General features: G+C 50.7%; 1 protein-coding gene across 4 annotated transcripts in view; it reads right to left on the bottom strand.

Moving 5' to 3' along the window:
• Positions 1-20,457, bottom strand: part of GPSM1 (G protein signaling modulator 1) — a 71,186-nt gene that overhangs the window by 29,999 nt on the left and 20,730 nt on the right. For 3 of the 4 annotated variants that reach the window (XR_010616201.1, XM_065695995.1, XM_065695993.1), the window contains exons 2-9: positions 17,881-18,102; positions 17,230-17,365; positions 16,798-16,940; positions 15,169-15,292; positions 14,100-14,215; positions 13,672-13,827; positions 11,360-11,468; positions 9,182-9,308 (exon numbers count right to left, since the gene is read on the bottom strand). Coding sequence is in view for 3 of the 4 variants with exons in the window: in XM_065695995.1 (XP_065552067.1) it covers positions 9,182-9,308; positions 11,360-11,468; positions 13,672-13,827; positions 14,100-14,215; positions 15,169-15,292; positions 16,798-16,940; positions 17,230-17,365; positions 17,881-18,102 (1,133 nt within the window). In the remaining variant the exon portion in view is untranslated. Of the gene's footprint in view, positions 1-9,181; positions 9,309-11,359; positions 11,469-13,671; positions 13,828-14,099; positions 14,216-15,168; positions 15,293-16,361; positions 16,411-16,797; positions 16,941-17,229; positions 17,366-17,880; positions 18,103-20,457 lie in introns of those variants that run through there. The other variant, XM_065695996.1, reaches the window with a different exon arrangement.

Raw genomic sequence — 20,457 nt, forward strand, 5'->3', positions numbered from 1 at the left:
CTTTCGCCCCAGTGCGGACCAAGAGCAGCAGCCGTGGATGCAACAGATTGAGCAGCTGAAAACCCGGGTCTGTTCCTCTGGAAGGTTTTTTCCTCCCTTTCCAGTATTTATTGGCATGTTTACCAAGCTCGCTGCGGAGCAACGGAAAACCTCAGGGGCATTTCTAAATGCTCTCTCTGTCTTTAAGGTTTACTGAGGTCTCTAATAGAGCGAGTTGAAACCTTCTTGTGAACATCAGCTGAGCAACGCTCCTGACTGGCTGCATTCATGCCTTGTTTTCCTGCAGCTCCTCGGATGTTGTTCTTTTAAATAGGTTTTTTCAACAATCTCCCCCCCCTCAGCTCAACACCCCCATGAACCAAGGGGGGAGGTATTTTTACTGTTGGTGCTGAGGTGCGTTTAACGGTTCTCACATTCTTGTGATTTAAAACTGGATGAAGCAGTCACCTCCCTCCCTGAAAGGGAGCAATGGACTCCAGGGAGGCGGAAGCGCGCTGCTATAGAGCTAAGGGTGGTGTATGTGCTGGCCTGCCTGCAGGTGAGACACCCCTGCTTCCTCCACCTCACAAACACTCCCTATTCTGTCTCTGGGACACTAACCCAACATATCCACGTCAGACACCTATCTAGACCCATCCACTTTGTCTCAGGGATACGGATGGTCCCTCTGCACATCCTTGTGCTACCTGTGATGACATGGATGCAGGAACCGTTATTTAAAGTCTCTTTTCAGGTCCAGATGTGTGGCAGTGCATGCTCTGTACCTTCCTTTGGCTTTTTAAGCTCATTTTAAGCAAAGCTGCCCAGGTCCTGCATGTCTGAGGAAGAGGCTAAACCAGAGAGTTGACATGGCATACACAGCAAGCACAGCACCTTCCCCCCATTCTTCTCCTGTTCCCTTGGGATGTGTCCCCAGCTCCATACTGCCTGGAAGGGCAGGATCAGTATGGCCTCTGAGGAAGGAGAAAACCTTGAAAACCAAGGGAAGTCTTTGGTTTTCAAAGTGCAATTACAGGAGAAATGCTCGCATAGCAAAAGTTCTTTAGCAGTACCTTGCTATGAAGCATGATGTAGCCACAGAAAACACAGGGAAGTGTTTTATCACAGGATAACAATGGGATCATGCCCTGTACATTTGCAGTAGAGCAAAGCTGGGTAGACAGTGTGAGCAGCTTTGTTCTCTGTGGACAGTCTCCATATCTAAGCAGTGCTCCTGAGATTGCAGTTGACAAGATCGAGCAGAGAATGTGTAGCAGCAACTCAGGGAGCCCTGCCAGGAGCTCTCATCAAGCTGACATGTGCTTTGATAACTCTGAGGCTCTCCCCCATCTCCAGCAGCTTGGAGAGCTGCCTACTCCATCCCTGCTTGAGACAAAGCGAACCCCCCCCTGGTGCAGATCAAGCGACAGTTCTATTTGCAGGCTGGGAACACGCTGTATCCCTCTGGGGTGGCTGTACAGGAGGAAGCAGAATTAAACCTGACAGTGGACTCCAAAGACAACCAGTGGGGAAAGGTTAAGACAGCCAAGATTTACATGCAAAGGTCAATTCCTTCTGTACCTGTATAAACTGAGAGATACCAACTTGGCTTTTGGGTTAGTTCTTCCAGCCCAGACAACTGCCTCCCTCCTTGGTACAGAGCCCAGCAATTCAGAACCTTGATTTGGGGCAGTTGTTTGGGGTGGAAGACTGGCCTGGTATCCTGGTTTCAGCCTGGTTTTTAAACCATGACATTTGTAAACCCTCCTAGGCTCAGAGGTGACAGTGGAGATACGCTACAGCACTCCAAATGCTCACAGACCACCTCAAATCATACGCTACTGACATATAATCAAGGAAAGCTCTGCCAAGCTCATGCTCCGTTATTACAGCAAGGAAGTGGGGGAAGCAAGCACAGCAGCAAGAAAAGAAAGGAGGAGGAGAAAATAAAGCAGCCTCCGGTAGGACAAGCATCTCATTTAATGTTTTAATTAGTCTTCAAAGACATAATGGATTCTGGCACTATAAATCCACTTGACCTCTATTATTGCCAGCACTTGCATGATAAATGCTGGCATTTGTTTTCCCCGTTGTTACTGTGGTAGAACAATACTTTCCTTTAACCAGAGAAAGCAAATAATACCAGTTATTTATGATGACTGCACCGTAAAACACTGGCATCAAGCTGTTGTGTGTTGATCCATGGGGAGGACCATCTGCTTCCACCCAGTCCTTTAGACAGGAAAGGACCAGGAGAATCCTGACAGCTCTGGCCCCTTCTGTCTCTGAGGATAGGACTAGATGGGCAAGACAACAGCTTTCTCCCTCTCAGTTATTTAAGGACTTTTCTGGCTGCCTGGTTATGGCTAAAGCCAGAAGCAGGTATGGATTGCAACAGAAGGGATAGCATACATGAAAATAATGATGTCAACCCATAGCCAAGGGCCAGGGAAAGCTGCAGGGAGGTTGTTTTCAGTGTGCTGTCACATCAGATTTCCCCAGGAATGCTTTGGTCCCATGTGAGGCCCTTCCAGCCTCAGCTCTCCATTGTCAAAGCCAAAGTGACAGGAATGAAAGCCCTTCTGCTGGGAAGATGGGCCTCCAGTGTGTGTGCTGTGCTGTGCCATATCCATTGGCACACAGACAGCGCCCAGCTGAGCAAATACCAACCTTCCACACAGATCCAAGCACTACAAAAAACCTCCAGGATAACAGTTTTGAAGGATTTTTCCTCCGTGGCAAAGCTGTTCCTTTAAAGAAAAAAAGTATATCCGATCCGTGGTAATAAAGAACAGTTACTTCTGAATAGAGATGCTCATCTGCCTGACTTGGCAGAAGATGCTTTGTGCACGTGTCACCCATTTCGCATCCTCCAGAATCCAGTCTGACAGCTGAGCAACTGCAAACAGCAGCAATGCTGTACAGCCACATGGCACCCAGGAGCACCTTCACATCTGGCTGGCTGCAGTCAGTGTGAGCAGCCAGCACAGAGGCTCCTCAGATGGGGAGAGGCAATGAGGAGACACCCTGGACCACATACTAGAGGAGCCTGCACACGGATGAGGTAGGACTTGGAACAAAGTCCTCCTTGGAGATAGAGATGGCAGCAGGGAGCTACTTTCCCCCATTGGGAGCAAACCCAATAGCTCAGGAAAGCTGCAGTCTTTGAGGACAAGGTGATCTTGCATCTTACAAGCCTTACAGCTATTAGTAATGGTCATGATGTTGGGCCCCTCTTTGATTCGTTTCTCCCTCAGACATCCGCTTTTCTCTGACTGAGCAAGGCTAGAATAAGACTTAATTGTGAATAAAGTACTGGCAATTCAGGTCAAAGAATGAAGCATTTTGGGGTGTATTTGCAGGATCTAGACAATGCAGAGTACCCAATTATGCAACACCTAACAGATAGTCAAATACAAGCCTTGGAGCTGGCTGGAAGCTTGAAGTCATATTAGAGGTGGCTTCTTACAACCATAACCTCCTCCCAGGCAACTGTCTGCTTCATGGTTTAACAGTTGTGGGGACAGGAGGCTTTTGTGGGAGATAGATGAATGGGGTGGAGCAGGCTGGGAGGAGGCACATGGCCTCAGGGATAATGCAAGAGCGGTGTGAAAGGCTTGGCAGGGACACCTGGCTTGCTTCTGAGAGCAGGGTTTTCTCTGCCAGTATAGAGCAGAGTCTCATGACCACCCATCCTCCATTACCAGCTTGTGTTGAACAAGCAGAGATCGGAAAGAAACCGAGTTTAAGCTAGAAAGTGACACACAGTAATCAGGCAACATCTCCAGCAGGCAGTCAAGCCCAACTACACAGCTGTGTCCTACAGGCTGAGTCAGGGAGGGCAGAGAAAGAGCAACACGAGAGCTTTGCAGGGATCAAACACTTAGTAGAACTCTGTAAGAGGAGGGACAATGCACGATCCCTCCTTCTGGATGCTGTTGTCAGTCAGTCACCACTTGCAGCAGCCAGGCACTTTCCAGCTCCTGGAACACACTGGCCACACTGGACTTTGAATTCATGAGCTCCGCCTCCACAAGCTGCCAGGTCTCTTTCTTTGCTAAGCAATGGCCTGTTGTCCGAATGCTTGCTCATGCCAGGCAGGGGTCAGTCCTGCTGCCAAGGGAAGGGGCATGGCTCCTGAGGTCAGGCAGGAGATGAAGGTGGCTCATGCTGAGGGCCTGGCCTTGCCTTGCTCAGAGAAGTGCCAAAGCAGACCATGGGCATCCATACAAAAACCTTTAAGAGAGAATAAGGATTCTAGCTGGATAAGAAAGAACTTTCTTCTTCTTGGTCCCTTTCTTGCTCTGTGCTGCAAGAGGATACAGTAAGCAGAGGCATTTTGTTCCTAATAGTAATACTGTACTCTTAGACAGAAGATCATCATAACCATAGGCATTTCCTATTTTGGCTACCAAAGGAAACTGCCTATGGAAAGTGCATTCAGGAACCAGGCAGCGCACAGCAGAGCTGGGATGGCTGCAAGAGCCTGCAGCAGCAGCCAAAGGGAACATCAGGCTTCCCAGCTCAGAGCAGGAGTTTGTGTAAGGACCTGGCAATTTCCGGAAAGTCAGCTCTCCCCACAAAAAGAGACCTCTTGATCCAAAGGATGGCTTTGCCAAAAGCCACGTTGTACCTTCTCCACCACAGGCTTCAAGAGCTGGCTTCTTCCTCACCCTCCCTTCTCACTCCTGTAGTCTCCCCTGGCATCAAGATAAAAGAACCTGAGTTCCGTTAGCACAAGATCTCCTCCAGTCATGGAGGATTTCCTCTGCTGGGAGCTGAGAAGCCTTGCTGTGCTTCATATGGATGCTGGGAAAGAGGCTCAGGTGCAGACCATGGTGTGAGAAGAACCTGAAATACTTCTTGATGCTTTGAGAAGATTCTAAAACCTCCTAAAGCCAATACTGGGGCAGTCTGAACCGAAGGCTCAATTACTCAGTTTAGATCCAAATGACTCAGAGGTTCATTCCCCCCATCAGTGCTGCTGATCTAACAGCAGAGCTTGCTCAGATTAGAAAACAATCAATATAAAGATTATGAGGAGGCATCCTTTAGAAGTCCTAAATCCTCACCCAAGCAGCCACCCATGCAAGCAGCACTCCTGGCATTCCTGCTCTGCTCCCTTTAGCATCATAGCAAATACCACCGCAGGCTCAGGTCTTTCTGACACCTTCCTGCAGGTGCCTTTCTGGGAACATTTGTGCCAACACTCCTCCGAGCTCGGAGGCTGAGGCTCCACTGAGCATCTGTTAGAGCACAATAAAGCAACCAGACCACTTGTGTTCTGCCTTCCACTCGGCCAAAAGCTGCTCTGCCTCAATCAACAACCTCATCCATCAGAGCCCTGCATAAGCAGGTACAATTAACCAGCACAGCCTCAGGCTTTCATTTTTAGAATGATAAAGGCTGAGCTGCAGCTCTTGGGAAGAATTAAATATAGTTGAAGATACTGAATACTGAGCAATTCCAATTGCAGTGCTCGGTCTGACTGGCAAGAGCAGGGCAGGCTCCATCCTGAAGCCATTAATGATGTGACTCCTGTGATCATCTGCTAAGGAGAAGGCAAACACTGCCCGGCCCCTGCACTCACAGCTCAGTGTGCAGGGCTGTCCCCCCGCACACTGCTGCTCTCAGGGGCCACATCTCTCCTGTCACCCAGCACAGTCCTTCACAGGAGGGTTGAGCAACCCGTGGAGAAGGAACATCCCTGTCCCTGGGCTTCATCCCAGCCCGAGGCACAGGCTGGCACTGCTGCCTCCCTGCTCTGCGTCAGTACAGGGCTGGTCAATTGAGCGTATTTCAGCAGCACTAAACACTTCTTAGCGACTTCAAAGATATTTAAAGCAAGCAAACAAACAAAAACAAACAGGCTGGGAAACATAAAAGCAGATTTCTTCTATCCCTGTCTAATTGATCCAAGGGTTCAAAGATTCCTGTGAAGAAGGCAAACTCAGAACTGCATTGAGGATGCAAAGACCCATGTTCAAAGCCACACAGAGCTGATCACAGCTCGGGAAGGAGTGGGATTTCATACCTACCCAGACTCAGCTGCCCACTTCACCACCTGAGAATATCACCTGAAGCACGGCTGCCTCCCACGTGGGGATGAGCAGTACCCAGCACGGAGGCTCAGTGTCTCCTAACACTACTGCTGCCATCAGAGGAGATGGCTGAGGCTGATGTGCTACTGGGAGCAAAAGAAAGGCAGCCCAGAGTCAGTTTTCACTTTGGAGTGGCACAGAGGCTGCCCCTGGCTGCTCCTGGTTCACTGCTACCTGCAGAGCACGAGGCAGAGCTGAGTCCTGTGTGTCTGAAAGAGCAAGACCATTCTCCAGGGACACATTGTCACTGTTTGGAGAACCAGACTCAACCTCTGTTTGCTTCCTGTTTCAGCTACTCTGCAGCCTCTTTCAGTTTGTTGCTTTAAGCTCTCTGTGTTTGTGCTTCTTTGCAAGGTCCTTGCTCTCACAAGACTTTCCCAGCGCTCCTCTGGCCCCCAGCTCAAGCTTCTGACCTCCAATTGCTCTCAGAATGTTCATAAAGATCACAAAGAGCTGAGCAAGAGGAGCTGAAACAAGCAGAGGAGAGCAGCAGACCCTCCTTCCACCCTCAGCTTCCTGGTGCAGGGCAATGCCCAAGACTTGGAAGCAAAAGTAACCTGTGGAGGGGACAGGTTTTCCCAGAACGAAGTTTCCTGTGAAGGTTTATGGTACCTGCCCGATGAGGTCAATGTGGTTTATCACATGCCTGCCTTACCAGGTGATTTTAGCATCACAATGAACATGCAGCCATTTTATAACCTTTGGCAGGGAAAAGAGTCTGAAGGGAAAAGCCCTGGAAAGTCTCCTCAGCACAAGACTTGGTGCCAGCAAAAGGCACGGCTGGGTCCGAAGTCAGCTTGAGCCTCAACTCTCTCACCTGCTTCCCATTACAGAAACAGATGTTCCTCCTGCCCTAAATTGCTGCTATTAATAATATAAATAATTATGCTCTTTTAATAATGTAATAGGTGCACAGGAGGGTATCAAAGCTCCTCACAGACGTTAAATACCTCTCCCTTCTCAAGGGCTCAGAGGCACATTGGTGGCCTCTTTTCCTCCTCTGAAGTTCAGAATAAGAGAGCTGAAGCCAGACTAAAAGCTAAGGAGAAACCCAAGGGAGGCACAGCCTGCCCTGCAGATCCATCCTCTCTCCAAGTCTCTATGCAACAGGGACAGCACCCAAGATGCATGTATAAAAGCATGCACGTGGCTCAGCACCGCAACACTCACACTCCCTTCCTTTGGCAAGATGATGCTGCTGCCCAGCTCCAGCACATGAAACACAGGAGAAGCTGACTTTTACCTCCCCAGCGGGTTCCCAGGACCCAGCGAGGGACAGCATCCCCCACCTCCTACAGCAAGGAAGCCCTCCTCTGCAGGGGAACCTGTCCCAGTCCCTGTGGTTTCCCCCTTTATCACACCACAAACCCCTGTCATTCCCTGGTTTTCATCCAGAGAACACGTTGTCCTTCTGTCGACAAAGCCCCAGCCTTGGGAATGTGAGCAATAGCATCACAGATTAAGGAGGTCAGTGCCACAGCTGCTCAGCCCCTCTTCCCAGCCTCCAGCAATCACGTACAGACAGGCATGGCTCTGACTGTCAGATGGAAGAAAAATCACTGCTGGCGCCAGATGTTAACACAGCACAGGCACATCTGGATCCCTGGAGGGCAGTGAGTAGCCCATGGGCCATGCACTCCCAGTTGTGCAGTGTGATCAGAGCTGCCGAGCTCCTCTCCCAGGTAAAACTGGCCCAAACCCTTCCACACAATGTGCTCACCCTCCCAGTCCAACGTGCCTCATGCAGTGCTCTCATGCCCATACAGTCCTTGGCATTGTCCTCCTGCCGCCTCCATTCGCCAGCCTAGAGGGACCTGGCACCCCACCAGCTCATTTCCCCCACACTTTGCTCTGTCCCAGGGGCAGCAGCAGCACCAAGGTTAATTTCTGTTCCCCTTTCAGAGAAAAGAATTCACCAGAAGGAAGCTCCTGCCAGATGCCAGGAGCAAACAGAAGTTTACGGCCAATACGTTTCCCAGCAGCTGTAAGAATGGAGCTGATGTAAAACAGGAGCTGGGGCAGCCCCTTTGCCTCTCACAGCCTTTGAGGAAAGAGCTCAGCTCCACTGCAGCTCCTGTTGGGGCACAGCAGGACACGCTGGCTCCTCACCCACAGCTCGACTCCTCAGGAAAAGCTCTAGCACTGACATAGCAGGCTACACCTTCAAGATCAATAGAGAGCAAACACACAAGGCCGGCCTTCTCCCTCCCAGAACACCCTGACTCAACCCCAGCATCATCTTCTCTACGTCAGTCCTACCAGGAAGCATCATCTTCTCTATGTCAGTTCTACCAGCAAGAAAGAGAACACACGGCCTGGGAAAACATGGCTGCACAAACAAGGTCATATTTAATCAGTGGGCACCTCCTGGGGTGCAGTTTCATCTGTGTGAATTAGTGAGTCTGTCCACAGCAACACAGCAACCAGCTGGAAGTGCCCCATGCCAGAAGCCTGCAATGGGCAGGCTCAGGGCAGGCAGACGGTCCCCGAGCTTGGGACAGGCACCAGGCTGGCCATGTGCTGTGCAGAGGACGTGGCTGTGCTCTCCTGCCCCTCAAGAGTGGGGGCAGAATCACCCAGGGCAGTCAGTGAAACCATTCTGTCTGCTCTGACCGAGCCTTGCCACGTCTTTATGTCCAAGTTGGGCATCTCTGAAGGTGTTCCAGGCATGAGACAGCACCCAGCATGCTGATGCTCACAACCTGCCTTCAGCCCATGCTGGACACTTGCTCCTTGGGTGCTAATCAGAACAGAGCAACCAAAAATCCCTGCCAGTCACCCTGTGGAAGCTTGCTTTATCAGATCAGTTAACAGGGCCCTGCAGAGCTTTGAAAGAGACAAAAGCTGATTTGCTGCTTGGTACCATGGAATTTCATTCCTTATGCAGATGAATTCCATTAACTCATTCTGTGCCCTTTTTGCGGCAGATCCGTCCCTGCCCTTGCAGCTCATGAAAAACTCAGAGCAAACATACTGCAGTCTCCTTTCTGCTAAAGGCACTTGATAGCCTCATCTTGCTCTGGCATTCACATTCCCTCCCCATGCACCACACCACATCTCTCAGGAAACCTTTCAATGCCACCAGAAGGCCAAAAACTCACCTTGTGCTTCATAGCCAGAATAGTGATGAGCTATCCCCGTGTCTTCCTCGCCAGGGCCCAAGCCAAGGGCTGTCCTCAGCTGGGCCATGTTTCCCTGTGCTGTCAGCTCACCACTCCGGTCCCCGATCTGCAGGGGGAAACCAACAGGGCAGCTGGTTAAAGGACACATGCTCTAAGTAAAGAGCCACAAACAACGGGTTTTGCCAGGCGCATATCAGAGCAAAGACAGAGTCAGCCAAAAGAGAGCTTGAAGACACCCAGAGAGGTTATACAGCCCAGCTTTCACACCAAAACAACTCTCTAAAGCTATTCCTTAGGGATACTTCAGGAGAGGGTCCATGCGTGCTATGCTTTTTACTGGCTGCACCACAAAATGTGATTCTCTGGAGATCAATACAGTGAACCGAAGGGGCAGAGCTTGCCCACTGCTACAGAACTGGGGCAGAGCTAAACCTGCATGTCTGGTCCATTCTGTAGCCACATATGGCTTGGCAAAGAGCCCTGAAACTCTCAGCCCCCTTCCTCCAGTATTTCCATAGTTACTGAGCACCAGACAGCCACACTACTACCAGCCATGTGGGCAGTGCCACACTCAGGGGTTGGATGCTCTGAAAGCCTTTCTCTCCTGGCTCTGATCCACACAGCTTTGAGTTGTTCCTAGTGATCTGCCCACCCAAGGCTCCAGAATCCGTTAGAGTCCAAATTTTAACTCATTCCCATCCAAGGAAGCCAATTTATGTCTTCAGGAAGAGATCTGTCCAATGGCTCCTGCTACGTCAATGGGAAGCCACAGGACATGCTGCTGCAGCCTCCTCAAAGTTTAACCAAAGCAGAAAGTTACTGTACTGCACATCACCAGTGAACACAGAGGTCACTCAAGCAGCCTTGAAGCTTCAGAAGAGCAGCAGCTTGTTATAGAGAAAGACCTTGGCTGTTCCCTTGGAGAGGCCAGACTCCTCATTAAATGCCTTGCAATAGCTCTTTTGTGGTCCTGTGAGATAGCCTGCCATATGAGCCAGCCTAGGACAAAGTCATAAATCCCCACATTAGTTATGACAAAGCCCCAGCACCAAAGGGAGGCAGATCAAACAGCTTATCAGGCACAAATCCCCCACCAATTACAAGAGATTTGCTGTTGACATCATCTCCAGAGAAGTTACTGTGTCCTGGTTTGGTCCCACAGTCCTTGATGCTTCCCTGACTTCCATGCATTCCAGATCACCTTCAGGGCCCTGTCAGCATCAGAGGAGCACACTGGCAGGACCTACCCAAGATTTAGCCAACCTAAAGGCTAAACATAAGAAAGAAGAACACACAAAGGCCTACATATGGTGATTTCAGTTAGCTCTTCAGCAGCGCAATTTCTTCATCTGGGAAGACTAAAGAGGCCATGGCCCATTTCCTCATTGGAAAGAGCGCACAGTGGAATTCTGGCTTTCTGTACTTCTGGGCCACCTAAAACTGCCCTATGTTCTTGTGCCAGGAAAGCTGCAAGCACATGTGTGAGAGCCAGAGGAGCTGCATGCATGAGGCCCCACACGTCAGGGCAGTGTGGTACAGGGTGAGCTGTGCTCATCCAGCATCAGCAACCAACTGCACCAGGACAATGCTGGGATCCCACCAGCTCCACTACGAGGAAGCAACTTGTCCAATTGCAGTGCAAACCACAGCAGGTTCAGAGCACCCAGGCACTGGATGAAGGCAAGTACCTTGCCCAGGTAATTTGCCAGTAAATCCAGCCACACCACAGCTGGGATCACAAGGTCCGTCTCAGTCGGAGTCTCACAGCCTTGTGTTCAGGAAAAGTGGGTCTTACTGACAGACTGGGTCCCAAGAGGTATCTGAGCTCCTTCACACCAGCTGGGTTCACAACACCTTGGCCAGCAGACTGGACAACTAGCCCCTGAGTCCCTTCTCACGCAGGAGTATCAGTTGTACAGCAAAGTACAGCAAATGGATCAGCTGTAATGAAGGAGAAAGCCGGGAACCTCTCATTAAGAGAATATTTCCCAGTCAAGTTCTGCAGTTCCTAAAGACTCCACTGACACAGCACATAGACAAGGGCTTTCCAGAGCAGTTATAGCAAGAGAAAAAACAACAGAACTTATTGGCATAAAACAAAGTCTTCCTCTCTACAGGGGGGACCAATTCCCTCTGATATGAACCAGCTTCTCTTACCTCTTGGGAGATTTCAAGATGTTTCCTTGCAAAGTGCAAAGCCTGTTCATGGCTCCCCAGGGAGACATAGGCATTTCCGAGACTCCAGCAGGCTCTTCCTTCTCCCACCCTGCAAAACAGGAAACTGTCAACCACAGAAATGCTGGGCAGAACCCAGCAGCCCTTTCGGGGCCTCCTCCAAGAGCACTGACAGCCAGGCCAGCTCCAAGCTATGCTTTCACCTGTGGAAATGTCCTACCAAGGAACATGAAATGCACTGTACACCTTCAACTCTTCTTATGCTGAGGTCAGCAAGATCAGGGGATGTGCAGTAGCCTCAGAAGCAGGCTTGCATCCACAGTGGCAAAAGCTAAGAAGGGTAGGAAGAGCCCAGGAGGTTTGGCTTCATTTGTGAGCACCACCCTGAAAGCAGAAGCCACAGCTCCCATCCAGCTTCCACCTCACACAGTGCATATTCGCCTCCAGAGATGCACAACACATCAAGGGGATGTGAAACATCAAATCCCAGCCTGGACTGGATTGGAAGGGACCTTAAAGCTCACCCAGCTCCACCCCCCTGCCATGGGCAGGGACCCCTTCCACTGGAGCAGGGTGCTCCAAGCCCCTGTGTCCAACCTGGCCTTGAGCACTGCCAGGGATGGGGCAGCCACAGCTTCTCTGGGCACCCTGTGCCAGCGCCTCAGCACCCTCACAGGGAAGAGCTCATCTGCCTAAGAGCTCATCTCAGTCTCCCCTCGGGCAGGTTCAAGCCATTCCCCTTGGCCTGTCCCTACAGGCCCTTATCCAAAGCCCCTCTCCAGGTTTCTTGTAGCCCCTTTAGGTATTGGAAGGCTGTAATAATGTCTCTCCTGAGCCTCCTCTTCTCCAGCCCTTTTGTCCAACAGCAGCCCAGAGCTAAACTAGCAAGAACATGGCAAGGAGAGAACACTGCAGCATGCGACGCTCCTGCTGAACACCCAACACTGCATCACCCAATATGCATGCACAAACTGAAAGTGCCTGCAAGAGCACCAAATATCGACCCATTTACACAGGCCCCCAGGGCTGCTGCCTGCCTGCAGGGAAGGCAGGTGAACGTGGACCCTGCAGCCCCTAGCCCCAGCCAGGCTCTGGGTGTCTCTGGAGAAGGTTTCAGCATCTGTTTGCTGCTGGGAGCGTGCTGAGCTCTGCAGGGGAGCAGATGTGGGGGGCAAGGGATAAAAAAAGCACCGGGGGCGCGGGGGGCGGCTCAGCATGACTGCAGCTCTGCAGCTCCCTTGGCAGGGCTTTGGGCGGGTTCATCAGCATTTAAACGTTCCTCTTGTCAGCCTGTTCAATACCTTCTGCTCATAGGGTGTGTTCCCAGGAATGCAGGAGCCCACAGGCCTGCACCCCCACAGCATGATTCACCCTTGGGTGGGATTAGACCTTCTCGAAGGAGATTCTGCCTCAGATAGAGATCCTAGGTAGCGCCACGCATCTCCCATTGTAATGTCTCTGCTCCATCTAGTGGAGGACACCTAGGGTTCCTGAGGGCCATCAGCAGGAATGCTAAACACGGGGCTGCTAAGTCACTTGAGCTGCAAGAAGGCTCCAGGGTTACAGAAAACATCGAGGAGGAAGGAACCAACCTCCCAAAAATATATATTTGAAAAAGGAAAGAGTTAAAAAAAGCCAAACCTCCTAAAGAAAAAGGAATGAGGCCAGGTTGGAGGGGGCTTGGAGCACTCTGCTCCAGTGGAAGGGGTCCCTGCCCATGGCAGGGGTTGGAACTGGATGAGCTTTAAGGTCCCTTTCAACCCAAACCAGTCTGGGATTCTGTGAGGCAGAGAAGCAAAGCACATAATCTCCACTGGCTCTATGCAACATTATTTGTTTCTGCATGGAAGTTTCCAGCATCACCCTGGAGCAGGAGGACGAAGTGACAGGTCTATGTGCCCCCAGCACGCAGTTCCTAAGACTGATACATTTTTGTGAGCTTGAAGAAGCTTCTAGGGCCCTTTTGGGATAAAGCAGCAGTAGCCACGTGACAAAGCACCAAATACAATGCATTTTCTTCAGCTACCTCTTACTAGAAACCTCACGCAGCCCACGCAGACAAAGCATTCAGGGCACAATCTCCAGGTTGGAATGACATAATAGAGGTGTCAATCATGGTACTTTTCCACAGATGATGGGACTGAGACCTGGGTTCTGAGAGATTTCTAACGACTTTCAAGAGTACACGTCACTGCTGCTTAACCCCAGCAGCAGAGAACAGTGCATTAGCAGGGAATGGTCAGTGCTCTGAACGCACCAGGGCAGAGGCACCATCCCCTGAAACAGTTCTTTACCTGTCTCCCAGCTCCTGTGCTATCACCAGGTGTTTTAGATGGTACTCAATGGCTCTTTCATAGTCTTGAAGCAGTGTGTATGTGTTTCCAAGACTGTAGCATGCCTGGGCTTCTACCGCTTGGTCTTTGAGTTGTCTGGAGAGCTGGAGTGTTTTCCTACATGGAACAAGTGGGCATGAAGAAACCTGGTTACTGAAGGGCACCTTTGCAAGGTGACAGAAAAGTCACACTTTAGCATATACTGCATTGAGGTTGGTGCCGGTTACACACTGTTATCAAGCGGCTGCATTACTCGCCACTGCTAAGCACCAAACATGCAGTTGGCCTCCAGGTCCCTTGTCGCATCCCCCTGAGCCTGTGAATTCACTGCAACAGGTCAAGATTTCCAGGGGACGTGTGTCCCAAGTCTGCCTCAGCCCATCACTTACTTGTAGTACTCGGCAGAGATGTCAAACCTCCCAAGGAAGATGTGTGCGTTGCCCAGGTTGCTGTACGCTCTCCGCTCGGCTGCCTTGTCCCCAAACTCCTTGGCAATAGCGAGGCGCTGCAGCAGACACAGGTTGCTGAGGACAGGCTGGACACTACCAGGTTCCTGTTACACTGCAACATTGCTGGGAGATTAATCTTGGTTTGCAAGGCTCCCACCCACCAAGGTAGCGGTGCACACACTGCTGGGGCTGGATGCAGCAGGAAATCTTCCTCTTGTGCAATTCAGCATCAGAAAGGGCCTTTTGAAAAGCGGTAGCAATATCACATCCTCCTCTAAGTCCTACTCCAGCCTGGCCCGTACACATCTCTCTAGCTAAAACGCAAAAGGTGCTACACACATACTTCAACAGGTGAATAAACAGGAGAGCAGAGAGCTGTAGGTCAGGCTGTGAAGGGATGTGGTTGATCAGACTAACATGCAGGTCCCAAACTAGAGTTTTCCTGCCCTTCTCCAAGCCCCTTCTCCTACAGCACTGCTGGCTGCTGTCCCCAGCATTTAAGAATCACAAGAGCAGTGACAGGGCTGGCATTCCAAGTTGCTGAGCACCCTCCACTGCAAGGAAACTGAAACAGGAGCTGAACTGCATTTGAATTGGGGCAGGGACTGTGTCACCTCCCCCCTCTGCAAAGCTTTACAGAGAGTTATGTTCTACAAGCATCATTTATTCCTGATCAATTGCTCTTCCAGCAGCTTAATTAAATTCACGGCTTGCATTTATTAAAATCTAGGAGGATACAAATTAAGGGCAGAAAAGCTTTGCTAGGCCCAGCTGCAACTTGCCCTTGGGTACCTCCTCTGGTTTCCAAGCCAACAGCACCCTTCCCTCATACTGCTCATCAGGTGCTAACAGTGACTAGTCTAAGGTGTTACTCAACATGAGTTAGTGCAACAGGCCCAGACCCAGCGGTACACACAGGACTTCCTGGGGCTGTGGTGAGAAGAAAAGCTGCTCCCTAACATCCAATCACAGCCCCTGGACCCAGGGAGAAGGCACAGCAGTCTCCTACCTCCTTGTGGAAGGCTATAGCTTCACTGAAATTGCCAAGTAAGTACTGGGTGTTGCCAAGGTTGCCATAAGCACGGCCCTGGGCAGCTCTGTCCCCCAGCTCCTTCACGAGGGACAGGTTCCTCCTGAAAGAAACCAGAGCAGCGACATCTGGTGAGAAGAGGCAAATCTCTGCAGGAGACAGCAAAGAAACCCACACCATAAAGGAGAGCTAACCCTGGAGACGGCATTTCCCCTCCCCAGCCACCCATCCTGTGCACAGCCACCCCTTGGCAGGTGAAGGTCTGGTGATCCACAGCAGCTGCAGCTCCAGGAGCTTGTGTAGATCCAGTGCTATGAGTCCCTGCTGCTCTCTCGACCTCGCACAACCTACGGCTGTGTCCAGGCACTCACAAGTGCTCACACACACGGGCTGACAGGATCCCACCTTAAATAAAGAACCACCTCACTGTGAAGGAGAGAACCTGGAGAAAGGAGATTACCTACAGCAGGACACGGACAAACCTGGGGAGAGAGGCAAGATCCAGTCCCATGCCAGGGCTCCGATTCATGGAGTGTCCCAGCAATATTTTTTATCTTGTTTTTTCCACCCTTTACACATACAGCACACACAGAGCTCTCAGCCAGCACAAATCTACCCACTGCCTGTGCTACATGCACCATTCTCAGGAAAAAGGATGGCGAGTTATATATAGGCACTATCACATCCTCAGATATGAGAGGATGGGGATGAGATCTTGTCACTCCATCTAAAAAGGCTCCTAAACCCCCAGCATTATTGAAGCAAAACTCTGAAGTAGGAGGAGAAAAACATTTGCCCAGAAGTCTGCTGACAACTTTCCTGCGTGGGACAGGCTGATTTTAGAGACTGTTTAGGAAAGTGAAAGATGATACAAGCAAGATAAACTACAGATTCACGACAACGACAAGCAGGACTGCAAGCGAAAGCCTCTTTCCCTGGGTCCTTGTGGTCCCAGTGATGGAGACGCCCAGGGATCCATTCTCATCAAGGCCAGCAGAGAGCAGCAGGGGCTACAGGAGCTGATAGTGTAGCTTCCAAATACAGCTCGGAGAGGGAGCAGACTACTCAATTTAATTGCATGATCAGACTTTAAACTACAGTGGGTTTTAGCAAGGCAATGCCAGGGTGAATTTTAGTTCTAATTCTATAAAAGCCTGCATCCCCTCTCTCACCTTTCTCGAGATGAATTTGCCATTTTAACTTGGCATCTCAGGGGAATCTTCCTCATTCACTACAACACAAAAAATCCCATTCAGCTGACGGGTTTTTAACAGCGTTGAGCCCACAGCCTCATTCTTTGCAGCAAACATCTTCCAGAGCTCCCACATCCTCAGTGGCCCAGGAAACAAAACCCCCTATGAGAAATACTTCCAACAGGACTCAGCAAAAGTTGTCATCTTGCACCCCTGCAGCTCTCATCAGCCCAGTGGTTATCAGAGCTCAGGTAGCCTGAAAGCTGTCAGCAGAACAGGGGCACCACAACTGCAGATTATGATCTGCGCAGGAGAAGCTGAACCAAGGAGTACCTGTGTGTATGTTAGCAATCACTGATGCTTCACCAGCCTTGTTCCCTTCAGGAGAAAGGGCTGGCCAAGCTTAAATACTTACTCATAATAATCTGAAGCTTTCTGTAGAGTCTCCTTGACTTCTTGAGGCAGGTAGCCTGGGTCTTGGGCCATGTTCCAAGATAAGTGCTTTCCCTTTGCATGGTAAACATTTCCTATATTATAGAGTGCTCTGGCTTCACCTACCTAAAGGGAGGAAGAACAGGGAACAGCAAGGTATTACACTTCACATCCCAGTATGGACTTTTCCATTGCTGGGCAGAGATGGTCAAAGCCACATTTTCCTCTCCCATCTTCACTGTCAAAGCAGCTGTTGCTGTGAGCAGCATGAGACCTGTGGTGGCAGCCAGAAGGAAGAGCTTTACACTCCACCTCCTCCCAAAGCCCACCTTTACCTTATCACATTTACTGACTTGCAGGCAGGTTATTTTTAGAGCTAGGGAATATTTCCTGTTGGATGCCATGAACCCATTACCTTGTCTCCCTGCTCCTGAGAAATGTCCAAGTGTCTCTGGCAACAAACGACAGCTTCATCAAACTGCCCGAGTATTTTCAGTGTGTTCCCAAGGTTGCCACTTGCTTTGGCTTCTCCAATGCGGTCCCCAATAGTTCTGCATGGAAGGTGATAGGAGGAAGGAAGAGGTGTTAAAGAGCTCAAAACCTTTTATTCACCACCTGTTGGAGCAGAATTGAAGCTGCAGCAAGTGCTGCATGGCATGTAGAACCACATCCAGCAGCTCCCAGCACACCCCCCTGGCTGGAGTGCTTCATAAAGGCTCCCTCTATTTTGAAGACAGATCCTTGTTCCCAGGTTTGCTGGATCAGGTGAACTGCTCTAATGACCTCAGGTGTACTTACAATGAGTACCTGGGAGCAGGAGAACTGGACATTGCCCTGCTCTTGCTCCACATCCTTACATCCATATCCCTGTCTCTACCTCCCTGCTCTGAAGGTGGCTGGCCCATTTCAGTTGCCTCCCAAGTTCTCCAAAGGACATTCACCCCATGCTTCAGAGCTAGTTTTGGATGCTTATTTCTGGGGCAGATTCCCTCAGGCTGCTGAGCTCAGACCCTGTAGATGAGTCTGTGCTCATCTGATGAGGACAAAGCACTGCTGACATGCTTACCTGGCCAGGGTAAGGTCGTGTTTATGGTATTCCAGGGCTTTGGAGTACTCCTTTAGGTAGAAATAGGCATTGCCCAGCTGGCTGTAGATGGCACTGAGAGTCTTCAGGTCCTCTGTCCCCACCTGCACCGCTGCTTCAAAGAAGGCTGCCCCAGCCTTGAAGTCACCAGCCTTGCACAAGCGCTCTCCTTCCAGGGCCAGCTCCAGGCAGGATGCCTCCATTCTGCCAAAAGCAAGACCATCAGTTCTAGAGGAGCTGGACTGCCGTGCCCCACACTGTATGCAATGATGTCCTTCGCTATACGCCTTTAATTTACTCACTGCACCAGGAAAACAAACCCACAGCTGCCCCTCTGCATTCAGCCCCAAACCCCACGTTAAATAGAGTTTGGGTGACAACAACTCAGGGATATGCAGCTTGCACACATCAGTGCTGTAGCCACCAGCTTCCAGTGGATATGGTGGGCATTCAGCCCCCCTGAGAAACCAGCCTAGGAGGCATGAGACACATCCGGATTCACAGAGCACATCTGCAAGTAGCCAGAGGCAGCCCCTGAGGTCCCAGTAGGAATCTGGACAAGAAACTTAGAGCTTGTGGCTCTCAAGATGCACACACATGACAAGAGCAACATGGCATTTGCAGAAGCCATGTACCCAGACTGTCCATGCCTGCACCACCTTCCCAGGGTAACAGAGAGGGCAGCCAAAGCGTAATGCATATTTCTTGGATGCCAGAGGAAACCCTGGACTGCGCAGAATTCCTGAGCAGCTTCCAGCGCTCCTTGTCTGCTTCTCATTACCTCTCCTGCTGTCACTTTTTCCACAGGCATGCTGCACATCAGCCTGCAGCCCAGCTTCCCTCGTGTTTCTCAGAACCTTTGGCAATGGCACATGCTGTGCTGTCAGTGTAAGCCAGCAGAGGAGCGAGACCAAGCATGCTGCTTCAAGAGAAGGGAATCGTGCTCCTCCGAGTGCTCCAAGTGCTCTCCAAGTGACAGCTGTCCCCACCAGACCACACGTACCCAAAGTTCTCAGAGTGGTCAGAGCAAGTGTTTGAAAGCTGCTGCAAAGCCAGCCCCTTCACAAGGCAGATGGACACAGCATGTTCCTGCTCCTCTGCTCACACTTCTCTTGGCTCTTTTTGGCTTTTTCATTTCTGCTCAATGGATTTTTAAAAGGCAAAACCATCTCGGTCAAAGGTGGACATCTGCTCAGGGAAATCACAGCTCACTTGTCCAGTCAGCAAAGCAAGGCCAAGGCAGAAAATAATGTCCAAAGATGGCTTCTACTCTGTTCTCAGGCAAAGAGCACTTGGCAGGAAGTCTGACTGTGGTACCCACAGCAAAAGAACAGTTTGCTCATTGTCACTGTGGTAGCAGCAGCCCAGCTGACATCTCCCATAGCAGGTTCCTGCTGAGCCCTAGAAGATGTTTCCCCCCACACCACCCTTATGATGAGCCCAGCCGCTGCATCCAGGGTCTCTGTAGACCAAGGCTGAGGTGTGCTGGCCAAGCCAGGGCACTCTGTGCTGCTCTGGCTCCTCTCCCTGGGGGTGCCACCTGCCACTGTGCCCCCCCACACATTCTGTGCCCACTGACTTGAGGGCAGAGCTCCTCCTGCTCCAGGGCTGTGCTTCAGCATCTTCTGGCCAAGCCCACAACCAGCATTGCCTCTGCCTGCTGCCAAGGGACACGGGGAGATGCACATATGAAATGCCAATTCCTGATGTATTCTTCCTACAAACAGGAAGGATGGTGTTTTCTCAGCTGCCAGGAAACAAAGCCAGTTCCTCTGTGAGCAGTGCATAAACTGCCTAAAATCCAATCCTATTTGTCTGGCATCCTGCCTGCTGAGCTGGCTCCGTATGGCTCCAAACACCCAATGCTTGGCAGCCAAATGGCATCCTCCAGAGCAGGACAATCCACAAGGACTGGCCAAACAACAGAACAATGAACATAAAAATGGTGAAAGAGCTGGTTTGGGGCTTTCCCTTCAAACACCCTGGTGACCTCTCATATCTCACTGTTCATTCGTCCCCAAAACCACCAAGTAACAAGGGAGAACAGGACTGAGGCAGCTCATCTGGGCTCCCACCTCAAACTCCCTCACAAAGATCTGATTTCAAGCTCACTGCAAAGCCCCATTTGGGTGGCTATTTCACTTGCACAAAGAGGCTGCTCACTGTGCCAGTGCAGCATCAGTCCCTCAGCTTCTGTTTCATAGGGGAAATAGGAATATTCAGACTGTCAGTACTAAAACTGTTTAACTTGTCTCTGCTGATCCTCTTGGCAGACCACATGGAATTTAGTAAGAATGAGCTTCTGCTACAGCATGTTGAATTAGAGGGACCCATTTGGGGGTGACACCAAAGCTCCACCAGTCCCTAGACATGCTCATGGTTTGAGTGGTTACTCAGTGTCATCATCAGGTAGTGACAAATCTCTGCTGACTGGGACTGAAGACAGACGAGGAACACCTTGTACTCACATCAGCAAGATTAAATTTAGGCAGCTGAGGCGCAGGAGAGAGCCACTGTCCCAGGACTTAACTGTGGATTCCAGTTAGAGGATGGCACACA

The sequence above is a fragment of the Lathamus discolor genome, chromosome 15, assembly GCF_037157495.1.
Source record: "Lathamus discolor isolate bLatDis1 chromosome 15, bLatDis1.hap1, whole genome shotgun sequence".
Classification (NCBI taxonomy): domain Eukaryota; kingdom Metazoa; phylum Chordata; class Aves; order Psittaciformes; family Psittacidae; genus Lathamus; species Lathamus discolor.